We start from the raw sequence: 15,342 nt of genomic DNA, 5'->3' as shown, positions 1-15,342 counted from the left end.
TTGATGTCCACTATGTGTTAATTCAAGTCGCGAGACATTGACACTTATGCAATTGTTTTGTTTTGCCCAAAATTCATCTTTTCCTTCCTTTCTTTTTCATATCTTCGAACCTGTGGGGGATTGTTGGAAGTTCTTGATATAAAATAAGAGAGTTAGGGAAAAACAAGAGAGAGGGAAAAAAAAAACAAATGAAAGGGAAAAATCCCACATTGGTTAGGGGAAAAGGTTTTTCCTTGTTTTTATATTGTAGTGTCTTAGCACTACTTAGTTGAGTGAGTGGGAGGTAAGTGTTACTCCACACACATGCGCGCGCGCGCCGAGCTGAGCCGGGTCGGGCTCGGGCCTCGGGTCTTGGGGAATGCGCGGGCGTGGATCCTTGTTATCTTTTTGGAGAAATTTTATTTCCTTTTCTTTGTTAAACAGAATATTCCTTTTTGTCTGTTGGGATTATTCTTTTCTGACTGTTGGAGTCATTAATCCCTTGATTGTAGCTGACTGATTCAATTCCTTGTCTATTGCTTCTGTTGTTGACTGGCTTAATGAATCTGGTCGTTTTCTTAGCCAGATTCTTTCTTCGTTTTATGCTTCTTGTCTCCCTTCTACTACCTATATATACTTGTTGCTTTTCCCAGTCAAATATACAACAACACAATCAGTCTTCTCTCTTCTCTAAAATTATCTAAACACGAGTTCTTTCTGTTCTGTTTTCTGGGCAAGTATTCTGAGTTCCAGTCGGGTTTGTGAGTGCACATAAACTCCGGCGCCGTGCTTATCATGGAGGGCGACCGCTTCTAATCTACTGCACCGGGAGGTAGCGCGGAATCGTCTTTTAGGTCAGTGGTTCTCCACGACGCGGCTATTGTCACTTTAATTCACGCATCAAGAGATAAGTAATTTCTATTTTATTGCTTAGTAGTATAACACAAGTGTACTTTAACACAATACTAGCTAACTGTGAGACTGTGAGTTGAGACTCACACAATTTACTGATTGCGTTTTCGATCATCAAACTCAGAAGTAAAAGTTTAGATGATCGATCCATGAGCTCATTAAGGATCGGATATGGGTGATCTGAGCTGATTATATTAATTATTTAATAGTATTTTGTTTGAGAATCAATCAATCCCTTATTCCTTTTTCCTCTCTTAGTCTTGTCCTTTCCTAGGAGCTAAGCTTTGCATTTAAAAAAATAATAAAAAATAACATATATATATATATATATATAGCATAACATGAAGCCAAGGTAAGGTATTAGGTATGTAAGGCGGTGATCTTAAAAGTTGAAACGGCAAGCAAGCTGCACAATGCAACAGGCTACCCATTATACAAGCATTAAATAATCCTTAATAGATAATGATATGGAGGAATGGATTGAGTAGTACAAGTTCAAATAGAAAGAAAGCTACTCCTAACTCCTTAGTCCTTACCTTAAAATTGAATTGGTATATTTCAATAACGAATAACAGATTAATATAAATTGTTTTTGAAACCAAAGAAAATATATATATATTGTGATGGATGGTGCATCATTATCTATATCAAAGGAGGCAGAGAGGTCAATCGCAGCTTCGTCAATGTTTCCAGGCTTCAGATTCAGTCCTACAGATGAAGAACTCATCTTGTATTATTTGACCAAGAAGTTGGATGGCTTTCACAAATGCGTTGAAGTCATCCCTGAGGTCGACATCTGCAAATTCGAGCCTTGGGACCTCCCTTGTATGTTTTCTTCATTTTTTTTTTTTTTTTTTTTTATTACTATATATACTTGTATGTATGTATGTATGTATGTATGTATGTATGTTTACAGCTTCGTTCTTTCATATCTTGTCTTGTCCTCAAATGAGGGATTGAGCAGAACAGAGGAGAGGGGCAAGGCATGACTTTCTTTCTTTCATTTACAACTAACCAAGTAACGAATATCTATTATCTCCCCTATATATTAAGTAATCAATATCTGTCTTCCCATATTAGTTACTCCATTTGTGGGTGTTATTAATTGTATACATTAGAATTCAGAAACCTACCTGTTACTTGATACTTTCACTACTCTAGTTCCATTCTTATACTCGTGTACAGCTCAACACTAGATACTTAACTTTAATTATACCACTTGGACATAGCTAGCTTTGAGTTTATTCTTTGTAAAACTAAAAACAAACGGAGGAAATATATATAATGTTGCTCAGCTTTTTGAATTGGCGACAATACTATGTTAATAATGTTATCTGTATATCAATTAGTACTTCGTCCATTATTTGGCTGATTGTCAATCACTTGAATAAATAGCCGCATGTGTTTAATTGAAATTTATATTACATACTCTTGTACTTGTTTGGGAGACTTGATTGATCAGAGTGAGTATTGCTGTGTTGCATTACTTAACAGCCAAGGCTATTATCAAGTCTGATCAGGAGTGGTTTTTCTTCTCACCTCGTGGTAAAAAGTATCCAAATGGTTCACAAAGTAAGAGGGCAACCGAGATTGGCTACTGGAAAGCTACTGGGAAAGAGCGTGCTGTCAAATCTGGTTCCAATGTCATTGGTACTAAACGGACTTTGGTATTCCACATTGGCCGTGCACCTAAAGGAGAGAGAACTGAGTGGATAATGCACGAGTACTGTATGTCTGGAAAGGCTCAGGTAATTACCACTTGTATTATATTATACAACTGTATATATGTTGCAGTTAGATGAAATATTAGCTTTATTTCATTCAAGTTCAACTATTAAAGCAGAACTCCTACCATACTGCAGTAGAAGATGTGCATTTATTTATATATGATGTATATACTCCGTTTGGTGTATAGGATGCACTGGTTGTGTGCCGCCTTAGGAGGAAATGTGACTATCATGGCGTGAATAATGTTCCAGATGGAGAGATGAATCAATCCTCTAATCCATCTATGTTGATGGCTAGTAGTGGGACTTACTCAAACTGTGGTATGGGGCTAATTGATAATAATACACCGGGCAGGGACAAGCAGACAGCTGAATGTTCTTTCAAGAAGTCCAGCAGCAGTCATGATTCTCATTCTGTAGAGCAGATGGATTCTGCATCTCAGTCAAATTGGAAGAACAAAGATGATATATTCCAGCCAGAATCTACAAGTATTAATGTGAGTGTATGCACTTCATTTATGTACATTCTAGTATTTCAGGTCATATTAATTAGATTAATTGCATCATTTTGTCAGGGCTCATTTTCATTTGTCAGTCTAGACCTCCTCCGATCCTGTAGGAACAAGTTCAGCTTTGTAGAAAACCAATAAATATCCATAACTAGATTTTTGTTTGGATAGTCAACTTAGACATTTTGGAGTACATTGGAAAGACAGCAGTAATCAGACTTTAATATTGGAAGAATGATTTATGTGGTACTACTGTTATGGTTAGTTCCTGAAGATTAAAATGAATACTACAAGTATGACAAATTTTCTTTTTTTCTCATTTTTCAATATGATCAAGCTTTCTGAAGCATGTGTGTTGAATGAAGAGCAGCATGTTGGAAACGAAGATGACTTATTTGCTGAGATATTGAACGATAGTATCATTCAATTGGACGAATGTCTTCACCCTTCAACATTTGGTGCTCAACCTATGGTAGCCAATAATGGAACTGTGCCTGTTGTGCCACGCATATTTAATAATCCTTCACATAACCATGTTGTTCAACGAGTAAGCCCTGCTCAAGGAATGGCAAACAGAAGAATAAGGCTACGAAAACTAAGGAGACTTAGCCCTCGTAAAGAAGAGTTGGAGGAAGGTTCAGGTGAAAATATAGTTAACTCCAAGTCCAGACGATTTTTCAAGAAGGTTCCTGAGGGATGGATGAGAATATCCAAAAATTGTTCTCGTTTATATGTACTAGTCATTACTATGGCATTGCTCATTTTGATGATGGGTTATGCCACTGGTCCTGCATAGTTTTACTGACAAAATTGGGGAAATTGTAGCTAAATATGATTCAATATTCTCACTTCTATAGTTGAGGATATAGCGCCTACTTATCTAATGTTTTCGCTAGGATTCATCATGTCGTTAGCGAAGTGTTACATTGTATAAATTATTGTTTCACATGATAATGAAAAGTGTGCATGACAATGGTTGAGAAAAACTCAAGTAGGCCAACTTTATTACCATTATTATATTCTATTCTTGTTTGATAGTACTTAAAATGTTGGTAAAATAATGCCCAAGTTACTACATCTTATGCCCTTGCAAGATTGTTGTGGAAGGAAGAAGTTAGGTTAAATACAAATGCGTACGGAATAACTTAATAACAAAAGAAAAGAAACAAAATAATTGTGGAGCTGGACTATATTGTACTCATGGTCCTGGATTATTAGTAGCAAACGATGGACTTGATATTCAAATATATTCTAATGCAAGTCATTCAAATTAGATGCATTTTTTTTAGTTGCATCAAAAAATTTGCTGCATTTTTCGGAATTCAAATTTTAGGGACTTATTAATAATAAATATGACTATATGAGGAATCTAACATATCACTTTAATTTCTATGTGTTGATTGCTTATTGGCTTGCATATTCTAAATTATGGATGATAGACATAAGTCACATAACAAATCTATGCCTAGTAGTTTATAATAACACAAACCACAACAACTTTTGGTTTGTGTGATGCATACAAAACAGCACATTTTCAACAATTTTTTGACAACCCTTAAAAAAACTAAATTGACCCCTGAACCTTAATAGAGCAAATTTTTGGCATGAAATTAAAGTAACTTATAAAAAAAAAAAAAAAAAGTTTCCTTAACGATAATTGTTAAGAGGTGGTGAAATCTAATGTTTGTTTGCCTATATGCCCCTATTTAATATGAGCTGAGGTTAAATGTCTCTAAATTTTTCATTGTGTAATTAAATGATTATCTTTTATGAACAGTACTTGGACAAATAGACAATTATACCCTTTAAAATGTTTATTTACTTTTTTGCCCTCGTTAATGTTAAATATCTTTATTTATATAACTCCTAAAAATAATGTGAATTTTTTTTAACATATTTTCCTCATTATGTTTCCAATAAATGAAAAAGAGAAATTTATGAAAAAGGACCTTTTAATTGGTCGACTTTTTGTACAAGGACCTTTTAAGTGAAAAGCTGTAAAAGTACCTTTTAAGTTGTATTATGTTTTTAGGGGTATTTGGGTGAGTTTTCTTGGTCGTCAACGTCGGAGTTTCGGTGTTGACTTTCACGTGTTACTCACGTGAGAAGAAAAAAAAAATTTCCCGAAATTTTGGGGTAGAGAAAGAAAGAGAAAGGGGGAAAATGAAAGGGGTAGTTCGAATAGGAGGGAAATTTGGGGGATAAATATATATATATACACACACACTTTAAACTCACGTGAAAGTCAACACCGAATCTCTGGCGTTGACCACCCAGAAAACTCACTCAAGTATCCCTAAAAAAAGGTCAGTTTTCAAATGGCTACAATAAAATTGTGGCCATTATATTAGACTAAATCTCAACCCTTCATCTACTTTAACTAATACAAACCGTTGATTGAGAATCAAAAATGCCTTTTTAGTTTTTTTAAAATTTATTTGGTTAAAAAAAACAAAAAAAGTTATGTCAGTTTCTCCTTCAATACTTTATTTTGCTTCTCCTCTGTAATCAAACATGAAACATGTTTATATTTAATCTCCAATTGTTTCTCATATCAATGTCCAAGTTTCTTGATCTATTGAATGTTCCATTAATCCTTCCCCTCCTGACCTCCTCAATTCATTTGTTGGGCAAAGCTTAAAGTAAAATATGCATGAACATGAAAACCGTTAATTTCGATCAGATCTTCAATGACATACTCATGTTCTTATGATTTTTTTTTTGAAAAATTTGGATCAACAATTATCCCAATTGTATTTTAATTTGTTATAATCCTTTAAAATCTAAATGAATAGAGAAGAATTCCAAAAAAGAGAGGATCATGGATCAAAATATTGAAGGAGAAACCGAATCAAAGAACGTGTTTTTTTTTGGTCAATTATCCTATATATATATTTTTTTAAAAAAAAACTGAATAATTATCTAAATCAACAGTTTATATTAAGTCAAAAAAAATTAATGACTGGGATTTTATCTAATATAATGACTACAATTATATTGTAGCCACTCAAAAGTCATCCCTAAAAAAAATACAATTTAAAATGTTCTTTTATAAAAAGTCGACCACTTAAAAGGTCCATTTTTATAAATTTCTCAACGAAAAAGCTCCAGTACATTAACCTCATCGCGCGTATTAGCCATCTTGTATATTCATTAACATAAAGGCGTCGTTTTGTTGAATGTAAGAAGTAGAAATTCCCATAAAATCTCAATTTCTATAAAATTGTAATCCCCAATAATTTTCAAAAATTGTTTGGTTGGATGTAGGACTTTCTACTTCCTTTCCCATACAGCAGCACACTACTTTGGCCTTGTTTCGTTTGTAATTGCCCTTTATATAGGGTATACAAAAGGAGAAATAAACACAAGCAGAGCAAAATTGGCCTTATCAGAACTCCGAAAGTAAAATAGAATTAGCCCCAAAAACAATACACATTTTCCATCAGAAGAGAAAGAAAGGAAGGATCGATCGATCAGCAGCTCCAATTTTAGTGAATCAAAATTGATCTTGAATCAGACGATTAGATGCTAGGCATTTCCACCTCCAATTCGTATTTATTCCTGCCTCTTCTCTTCTCTTGGTAAATTTATGTCTGTTGGAATTATTAGGGTTCTGGAATAATATTAGGATTAGGGTTTTTGAATTAATTTAGGGTTGTGCTGTTTGAAATAGGTGTTGAAGATTAAAGGATGTCGAGGCCAATGTTGCTGGTATTCTTGTTGCTGATACTTATAATTACTTCTCAGTTCGAATGGAGGCAACAGCTTGTTAGCGATGTTGAGTCCAACCATACTTTATCTCTGAAACAGCACCGCATTTCCAAGCGAGAAGAAGCTGTTAAAGAGAAGGTACTGCTTTCTTTCCTTTATTATCTGCTCCCATCGTTATTTCTGTGTTTATTACGCCTTCAACTTCATTCTTTCATTGCTTTGTTTTCTTTTAAATGTCCGGTCAATTAGCTAATTCTATGAGTTGCAACTCTTACTAACAATGTTGACCAATTAGAGACTTAAAAAGAAAATCCATTATGGAATGAACTGCAATTGTACAAGCTTAACGAAATTTTGCTAGTGAATCAATTCAACTACCAAGTACCAAATCGTGCCGTGACTTAAGAGTTTCAACACTGGGGTTGTTATATTGAAAAATGATAGCTACAGTGTAGGCAGGATTGTTGTGATTGAACTGCTGCGGGGAGGAGGGGGTGCAAGTGTAATGGATTAAGGACAGGAAAAGAGAGGGGTGGGATTATTGGGTTAGTATTGGGTGTCAGTGGTGGTTACTATGGGTGTGGTGGTGGACTGGTGGTTGGTTGGGTTAAAACTTACAAGGTAGTAGGGACCTGATGGGAGGTGTTGGGTTGAGTGTTTTGGTGGTGATAATGGCCAAATAGAGGATACATAAGGGGTTTGGTCTTTTTTTTTAGACCCTGTTTGGTTTGATGTAAAACATTTTCCATGAAAAATTAATTTTCATGGAAAACATATTTTCAAGGAAAACCACAATTGCAAATTAGTTTTCCTTTGTTTGGCTCCTTACAAAAAAGCTATAGAGAAATGAAATATAGGAGTGGAAATGTGAGGATGGATGAGATGAAAGTAAAAAGGAGGTAAGGAGGAGGGTGGAAAATGTGGCTCCCTTTGTTTTGTAAAGGAAAATGTTTTCCAACAATAAGGATGCAATTTTTCACCAACTAGAAACCAACATGGTTTGTCAAAGGCTATTTAATAAAAAATTGAGATCAATATCAGAACCTGTTATAAACTGTTTTTTTTTTTTTTTTCTTTCTCTTTTTATATAAATTTCTTATAATTTATTGTTAAGGTGAGACTGCATAGTATTAGGAACTCAGGCTGTCATCAATGGTTACAAGCACTTGTGAAGTAAGGTAAAGTGATCGAGAGGTTATTAGTAAAAAAATCAAACACACCATCATTGTCTATGGTCTCTTCCAGAATTCAACTACTTGTTTCATAGTGCTCCACCTGTTCTTATTGTGTGTAATATGTTCTAGATGCTGCCTTTTAACCTCAATCGAGTTTTTCTTACCTTAGTTCTCATATGTAGTTTATGTACTTTAAAGATTTTTTTTTCCCCTTGCATCTCCTCTACATGGTGTTTGTGTTGTTCGTTATCATTCTCGCTATGAACAACCTCATTCTTAATTTTATCTCGTAATATAGATTGGTTGCTTATATTTTAAATCGCCTTCATTTCCACTTACATTAGCTTATGTGTTAGACTTGCTTAATTGTCGAATGACAACTGGTCTTATACTGCATTTGCAATTGAAGAATTTGCAATTAAGTATGAGTTGGTTTTTCTTATTACCACAAAACTAATTTGTTTTATACTCCCTATGTTCTTTTTTATTCTACTCACTTTCCATCTTAATTTTTCTTTTTTATCCTACTCACTTTGCTTTATTTTATTTTAGAAATACCCCCTTTACCATTTTACCTTTTACCCCATAATAATTATGCATTCCCATGCACACTATTCACCTTTATACTGCATTCACCCGCCTTTTTAAGCTTTCTTTTTCTTTTTACTTTATCCTCCTTTGTCTTACACTCATTCACTTTTTCAATATTCTCTTAAATTTCATTACTCTGTAAAACAAAAATAACCAATGTATAAAAAAGCTCAAGGCGCGCTAAAGCAAGAGGGGTATTGTTGTGGCTCAGTGCGCCTCTTTGAAGTGAGGCGCGCTATATGAACAACTAAACCTTTTTTTTTGCGCCTAACAACAAATGCCTCGCCTAGATCAAGTTAAGCGCTTACCCCCTAGCGCCATAGGCACACTTTTTCAAACACTGAAATAACACAGAATATAACTGAGAAAGTACTTATTACTTTGGACAATTGTCACTTAATATTTAAAAAAACCGTCTTTGAGGTAAAGTATCTGTCTAATTTTGATTTTCATGTCATAGGTATCTGTAATAGACTACTGAGAGCGATTTGTAATAGACTACTACTAATGTAAGGCATGGTATTAATTCGAATTACTAAGAAGGCAACTTGTTGTTGATTTCATTAATGGAAAGTAGGAAGATAACAATGGCTTTAGGCCATTAGTCTCACCATGTAGCTTGAGGCTACAACTCTCAATTACAATTCACTCAATTTCTGGATGATTTCTAATTAGAATCACTACCACTACTTACGCTAAAATGGTCACTATGACCTTAAGGCTTAACATGTGAACTTAGCTTAATTTAGAAAAACATAATTCAACATTATAGGACCAAGGCTGCCTTCTTTCCTTTACTTCCTCTTAATTAGTTTTGTCATTAGCTCTTTGTTGCTAGTGTTGACTCAAGCTTCTTCCAACTCCCTTCTCTCTGGCTGCTGACTCCCTTGTCTCTGGCTGCTGCTGCTCCTTGTGCTCTGTTTGCCGCACCTTGACCCTCCTTGACTATGGAACATTCATTGACTTGTGGTTTGTGGGCCTTGGGTCTTCGGGTGTAGACTTGCATAGGGCAGTTTATGGGCTGGGCCGTATGATCCATCACAGTATCCCTAGTATTCTGTTTTTGTTATATTTAGCTATATATTGGCCCTGTTTAATAGATAGAGGTTTGATCCAAGATTATAGTGCACTAAATTTGATGGTTTTGAGCAAATCTGAATAATGGGTTCATCCAAAACCATACATTATTAAAATGGTGCATTATTAGTGTTTTATATTAGATTGAGATTTTTGTCTGAAATGACCAATGTCTATAAACTTTTACAAATAGCGCTCTCTCTGTCTCTCTCTCTCATTCTCATCAAAGAAGCTTTTATGGGCAATTGCTTTTTTCTATCTATCAGTCTATGTCTATCTCTACCTATTCCTCCTCAAATTTCTTCTAGATTAATATGTTGGAGACAAATTCCCCTAGTAAATAGTGAATTGGACCAGATGTATATGATGTCGATAAAGATAGAGAATGAATGGAGCTTCCCTTCTCTGATGGCAGTAGATAAATGAATATAATATCCTTTATAGCTCTTAATTGGTGAGATATTTCAGTTTGATTATGTGTTTGAGATTATGGAGAATGTCTTTTTTAATAAACAAATTGGGACGGGAAGAAGGATGATGTGCTGCTTGGAAGAAGGAAATATGTGGCATCCTTGAAGTAGGGAGATAAACTTTTTGGCGTGTATGGTGGGGGTGTTTATATATACAAGATTATGTTTATTTTATGATTTTATAAAATCTAGTGATCTTACATTAACTAAAAATAAAAACAAATTAAAGTCCTAAGTAGGACGATTTCTTATCATAAATTGCAAGCTTCACTTTTTCAATCATGGAATCCCACATCTCATGATCTCATACATCAATTCAAGTTATGGCTTATTGATGTCACAAAATATAATCATCTCATATATATTGTAACTTACTTTTTCCCATTAATAATCATGCACATTCATCTCTTTCACAAAGTTTGCTTTCCCCATATCTTCTTCTCTATAAGAAGACCATTCATCACTTATTACTATGGCTTGGAAGCGCCATTTGATTAGTTTAAATATTTTAAGAATAATGACGATGGAGGTGAAATGAGTATCGGATGTAAAAACCAATTTAAGAGGAGGGAACCTCTCCAAGCCGCAGGAGATGTGATTTATGATGGAATTTTAATTTGTATAGCATGAGTATAAATTTTAGTGATCCAACTACACTCCATATTTTTCCTCATTGCCATTCATGTCTTTGTAGGACAAGTGTTCTTCAAGGCAAGGTGTCCAATAGTTAGGAAACTCAATCTCAAACTCTCAATGCTCCTTTACAATTTGACAAATTTGTTGCTTTGTAAGTTATTATTTGCACAACAATTAGCTAACACACCTCAAAAAGGACTTCTTTCATCAACTAGCCATGAAATGAATGACAGACTTTCTTGTTAGATCACTCCCTTCACTAGTCACAAATTCACATCATCTGGCCCTCATATTTTTTCCAACTTGATTTAAGTGGTTGAATCAGCCTCTCAACTAAATTAAATGGAAGACCTTAAATAATGTGGATTTCTTGCAAGATTAAATGGCTTACCCCTTGTTTAAAACATTCTCGAAATCTCTTAATCGAATTGGTCCCTAGCTTTAGTACCACACGCATTAATAATAGGTAGTATAATACGTTTTTTTTTTTTTTTTTTTTTTTTTTTTTTTTTTACGAGGAATATTTTTTGCCCAATTGAAAATCATTAGGCAAGAAACTTCTTTAGTCCTATCTCATTTATCTATTTTTTTTTTAAAACACCTCTTCTATTCTTTCCATTTCAAGTTTAGCATCACAAGTTGCTTTCTTTGAAGTTGTAATTTCTTGGGTTTTTTTTTTAAAAAAAAAAGAAAAAAATCAAGTGATTTCAAATTATCCTCGAATTAATTGATGATTGAATTTAATTACAAAAACTACACTGATACCTTCAGTCCCTCTTACAACCACTTGTTTGTCTAAATGTCACAAATCTCCACAATGTAGTAGAATTACCACCACTTTGCATTGAAGACACATTAACCGACCCACTATTGTGCTACTAACAACGTTGCTGCTTTATTGTTGAGACTGAGAGGCCATAATTATATCAATAAAGTAATAAACTGCATAACTTAGAAATCAATGGGGACAAAGAACTTTAAAAAACTGATAGTCACTACTCACAAAGTAAGACACAAATTGAATACATTGTAACAAACTATCACCAAAATGTGTATTCAAAGTAGGACACAAATAAAGTAATCAACCATCATGGCATCATCAAACTGATCAAATAAGGAAAATAAAGTGACAGTAGACTAAAGGTAGACGGGAGGAAGGAGGAAAAAAAAAGGAAGGTGCAGGTCAGCAGGTTTAGGTCTGACAGCAGAAAGAAGGGTTTCCAAGTTTGTCTACTATAATGATCTGATGGTCATAAGAAATAGTTTTCAAGCAGGTCCTTGAAAACTCCTCTTCTAGCTTGCTTGTCTCTCCTGTGATTGATTGATTTGACTTCATTAAGTAACTCAAATATGTGCATTAGGATTCTCCTTTGCTTCAATACATTTTCTGGATAAGAGGAGATGGACAGAAAGGGAGGGGAACAAGATCCCTTGTTTGAAAAACGGTTGGGGTGAATTGAGGGGAGGGATAAACTTTATAGTAAACACCTTTCCTCCAAAATTGGAGAGATTTGAAGAGAAGATGGAGCTCAACCTTCCCCCTCCCCTCCTTTCCCTTATCTTGCTACCCAAACAAAGTGTAAGCACCTCCATAACACTATGAATCTGTGTTGCTCTCTCTCCTTGATGTCAGCCTCATCTTTCTTTCATTGGTTTGTTCTCTTTCTTCTTTGATACATCTCTCTTGGTCAAGATCTTTGCGTCCTGTACAAAGTTGGCCTATATGTGCCCCCTCTCCCCTCCCTTAAAAAAAATAAATAAATAAATTTATGTCCAGTTCAATTTCTTATGCAAATATTAAATATACTTTAGTCTAATCTCCGCAAGTGTTTTTATTTGCCTCAGTTGTAGCCATACTATACTTTCCCTTTTCTGCGTTACTGTGAGCTTTGACTTTGTATGCTTCTGTTTTACCTTTATATCTCTGGTGGCCTGATCTCTTTATCTCACCATCATCTCTCCTCTGCTTGATTCTCCTGCAGTTTCTGTAATTGCATCTTTTTTTTTTTGTTTTGCAAGCGACTCCTGTATTTGGTCTGTTGCACCTTCTTGTCAGTTTTCATTCTATATTTCCTCAATTACAATCTTGGGATGAGATTGGGTCAGGATGTCCTCTTTCATATTCCATTATTTGGTCTTAGTGAAAAATTTTGGCAAATTTTCTCTTTACCTACCAATATGTTGACTTATATACCATGTTGAGTCAATGTAATCTCTCTAGGAATGTCATTGCAATCTTAGCATGTGCACTTGTCACTTTGCTTGAGAAGAAAGTGATAAAACTTGCAGAATTTCTTGATGACTTGCTTCACGTTGAAGGAGAACTAAATGGAAGAACACATTGACTTCTGTGTAAAATACATGGTCAAGCATTTAATGCAATTGAAAAATGTGTTTTTACCTGGAAATTGGGTACAGGAGTGAGGAGTCGGACAACTGTTTGCATTTGCAAAGTGATTTTAGGCCAAGGAAATGATGTGAAGTGTGGATGGTAGAGATTATTAGAAGATTGATAAGGATAGATTGGATATGCTATTAGATCCTGTGATGTAATAAGGTCCTCAAGGGATGATGGAAGTACAAAGTGACACAACCCAATATCCCATTAAGATTGGAAAGGTAATATCAGACGCGAAATTTGGTATTTGGATTGAGCAGCAGGGATGTAAAAAAAAGGCCCTTGCTCTATCCGTGTATCCTAGCTGAGTCTCAAGATATGTTGTCTTATACCCTCTTTATGGCAATAGCCTTATAGAATGTACTACTTGTATATATTAGTTAAGATAGGAGGTTGGTTGTTGGCTAGGAAGGGAACATGTTCTTTGCAATGGAAAGGCACAAGGACATACCTCACTGAAAGAAGGCAAGTGACAGAACCAAGATAATATCAGACACCTCTTTCATGCTTTTGCTTTCACTGATCTTTGCTGCTTTGTTTGGGTTTTTATCAAAAAGCCAATCAGGGTTCCCTGTGTTTGGCTTCTTTGCACTAAGGCAGGTTCATGAATGTTGGCAAGTCTTTTTGACATATCAAACTTCTCAATTATGGAACAGATGCAACTATTGTGAAATTTCCGAAAAATGAAATCCATGCAACTATGGTGGAACTGAGGAAGTATTATGAAGGTTACCTTTATAAACTGGATTTATAATTGTTTGGGCCTGGTTTTATAATTCTACTTCCCTGCTAATATACTGCTGCCTCATTTTGGTAGTCCCAATACTTTTGTCAACTTTTTAGGGGGGGAATAGTTCTATATATACGGTACCATCTTTACCAGCTTTTGGAAACAATCTAGTGTTGCTATTTTGGGTAGTCTATGCAGGCTTTTCGCTTGAAAATTTGTGGGGCATTCGTGATATTGGTGAGGCATATATTTGTTGAACTTAGTACTATTTCCTATCTTATGGCATGCAGTAGATAGCTTTGTCTCAATTGAACTACTTAACTTATCTTCTCATTTGTACGCATCACAGATCATTTTATCTCAAGAGAAGAGCATTCAGAAACTCAATGAGCTTGTACGAAGTCTGCGAGAACAGTTATCAGAGTGCCATAGTAGTAATGAAACTGTGAACAGCAGTATAAACAATCTAACTGAAAGTATCATAGAGCTTGAACGACAGCAATTTTTGGAAGATTGAACAATATTCCATTAGATATTGTCATGGGAGGGTTTGTAAGTTTTTTTGCTCCCTTCATTAATGCCCCATGTTTGTCAATGTAATATGTTTAATACCGTATAGATAGCTATCTTATGCCAATGTCGCCATATTTGTGGTCAAATGTTTTTCATACAGTCAAGTAGTAACTACTGTATTGAAGAGAGCATTGTATCTTATATAGGCATGTCATTATGTTCTTAATATTTGTCTAATTGATATGAAACTCTTAAAGATTAAGCTTTGATTATGAAGATGAGGCATTGAAATTAATTGGTATTTATTTTTCTGGTCTGCTGTAAATTGAAGTCGGTATTTATTTTCTGGTCTGGTGTAAATCGAAATTGGTATTGGTTTAGTGTTTTTTATTTATATTGTGTAGACGATATTTCATTCCTCACTAAGCTCCCAAAGCTGATTGGCATCTTGTGATCAGTATTGATTCCATCCGGCCGCCCAAACTTTTGAGATTAGCATTATTTGATTATTATTACTAAGTTACTAAGACCAGCGTTGATTATGCGTTGGTCTCTTTTGGACAATTGGATTCTTTACGCACACAGCAAAACAGAGCTCTTAACTTTTGAGTTTTGATTGCTCATTTAGGTGAGAATATAATCAATCCTCCTTGATTTGGAATACTCCGTATTATTTAAAATGTGAAAAAGGAATATATTCATATCCTTTGCTACAATGGGCTGTTACTGACCAGAGATGGATTGGAAGAGAACATCTTGACTAGCATACGCCAGTGTGAGTGACTGTTAGTGTGTGACTCAGGAGTGAGGAAAGATAAAGGTAGGGTCATTTTTTTTTTAATTTTAATGGCCAAAACGGCTCAAAAGAATGAATTAGTATATAAATTATTGTATATTTTGTGGCTTACATTAGA

The 15,342-nt window shown here is 34.8% G+C and overlaps 2 protein-coding genes across 2 annotated transcripts; both read left to right on the top strand.

Annotated features, from left to right (window-relative positions):
* The first annotated feature begins 1,338 nt into the window (after positions 1-1,338).
* On the top strand, positions 1,339-4,032 carry LOC145571747 (NAC domain-containing protein 89-like). Its single transcript, XM_081630776.1, has 4 exons — positions 1,339-1,716; positions 2,386-2,639; positions 2,807-3,115; positions 3,498-4,032. The coding sequence occupies exons 1-4, from the start codon at positions 1,515-1,517 to the stop codon at positions 3,921-3,923; spliced, it is 1,191 nt and encodes a 396-aa protein (XP_081486902.1). The 5' UTR covers positions 1,339-1,514; the 3' UTR covers positions 3,924-4,032.
* A 2,455-nt stretch (positions 4,033-6,487) lies between these two features.
* On the top strand, positions 6,488-14,729 carry LOC145571748 (uncharacterized). The gene is made up of 3 exons (XM_081630777.1): positions 6,488-6,708; positions 6,801-6,976; positions 14,265-14,729. Exons 2-3 carry the CDS (start codon positions 6,818-6,820, stop codon positions 14,430-14,432), a joined length of 327 nt encoding a protein of 108 aa, XP_081486903.1. The 5' UTR covers positions 6,488-6,708; positions 6,801-6,817; the 3' UTR covers positions 14,433-14,729.
* Positions 14,730-15,342: the final 613 nt, after the last annotated feature.

The sequence above is a fragment of the Chenopodium album genome, chromosome 12 (genome assembly GCF_948465745.1).
Source record: "Chenopodium album chromosome 12, dcCheAlbu1.1, whole genome shotgun sequence".
Lineage (NCBI taxonomy): Eukaryota > Viridiplantae > Streptophyta > Magnoliopsida > Caryophyllales > Amaranthaceae > Chenopodium > Chenopodium album.
Note: the sequence above shows the minus strand (reverse complement) of the source record. Positions and strands in the feature narration are given on the sequence as shown.

Bases quoted from the DNA above. Each gene is read 5' to 3' on its own strand.
- LOC145571747 (XM_081630776.1), top strand. From the start codon at position 1,515: ATGGATGGTGCATCATTATCTATATCAAAGGAGGCAGAGAGGTCAATC. The intron at 1,717-2,385 runs GTATGTTTTCTT...ATTACTTAACAG, and splicing joins CGAGCCTTGGGACCTCCCTT to CCAAGGCTATTATCAAGTCT. The intron at 3,116-3,497 runs GTGAGTGTATGC...AATGAAGAGCAG, and splicing joins CAGAATCTACAAGTATTAAT to CATGTTGGAAACGAAGATGA.
- LOC145571748 (XM_081630777.1), top strand. From the start codon at position 6,818: ATGTCGAGGCCAATGTTGCTGGTATTCTTGTTGCTGATACTTATAATT. The intron at 6,977-14,264 runs GTACTGCTTTCT...TACGCATCACAG, and splicing joins AAGAAGCTGTTAAAGAGAAG to ATCATTTTATCTCAAGAGAA.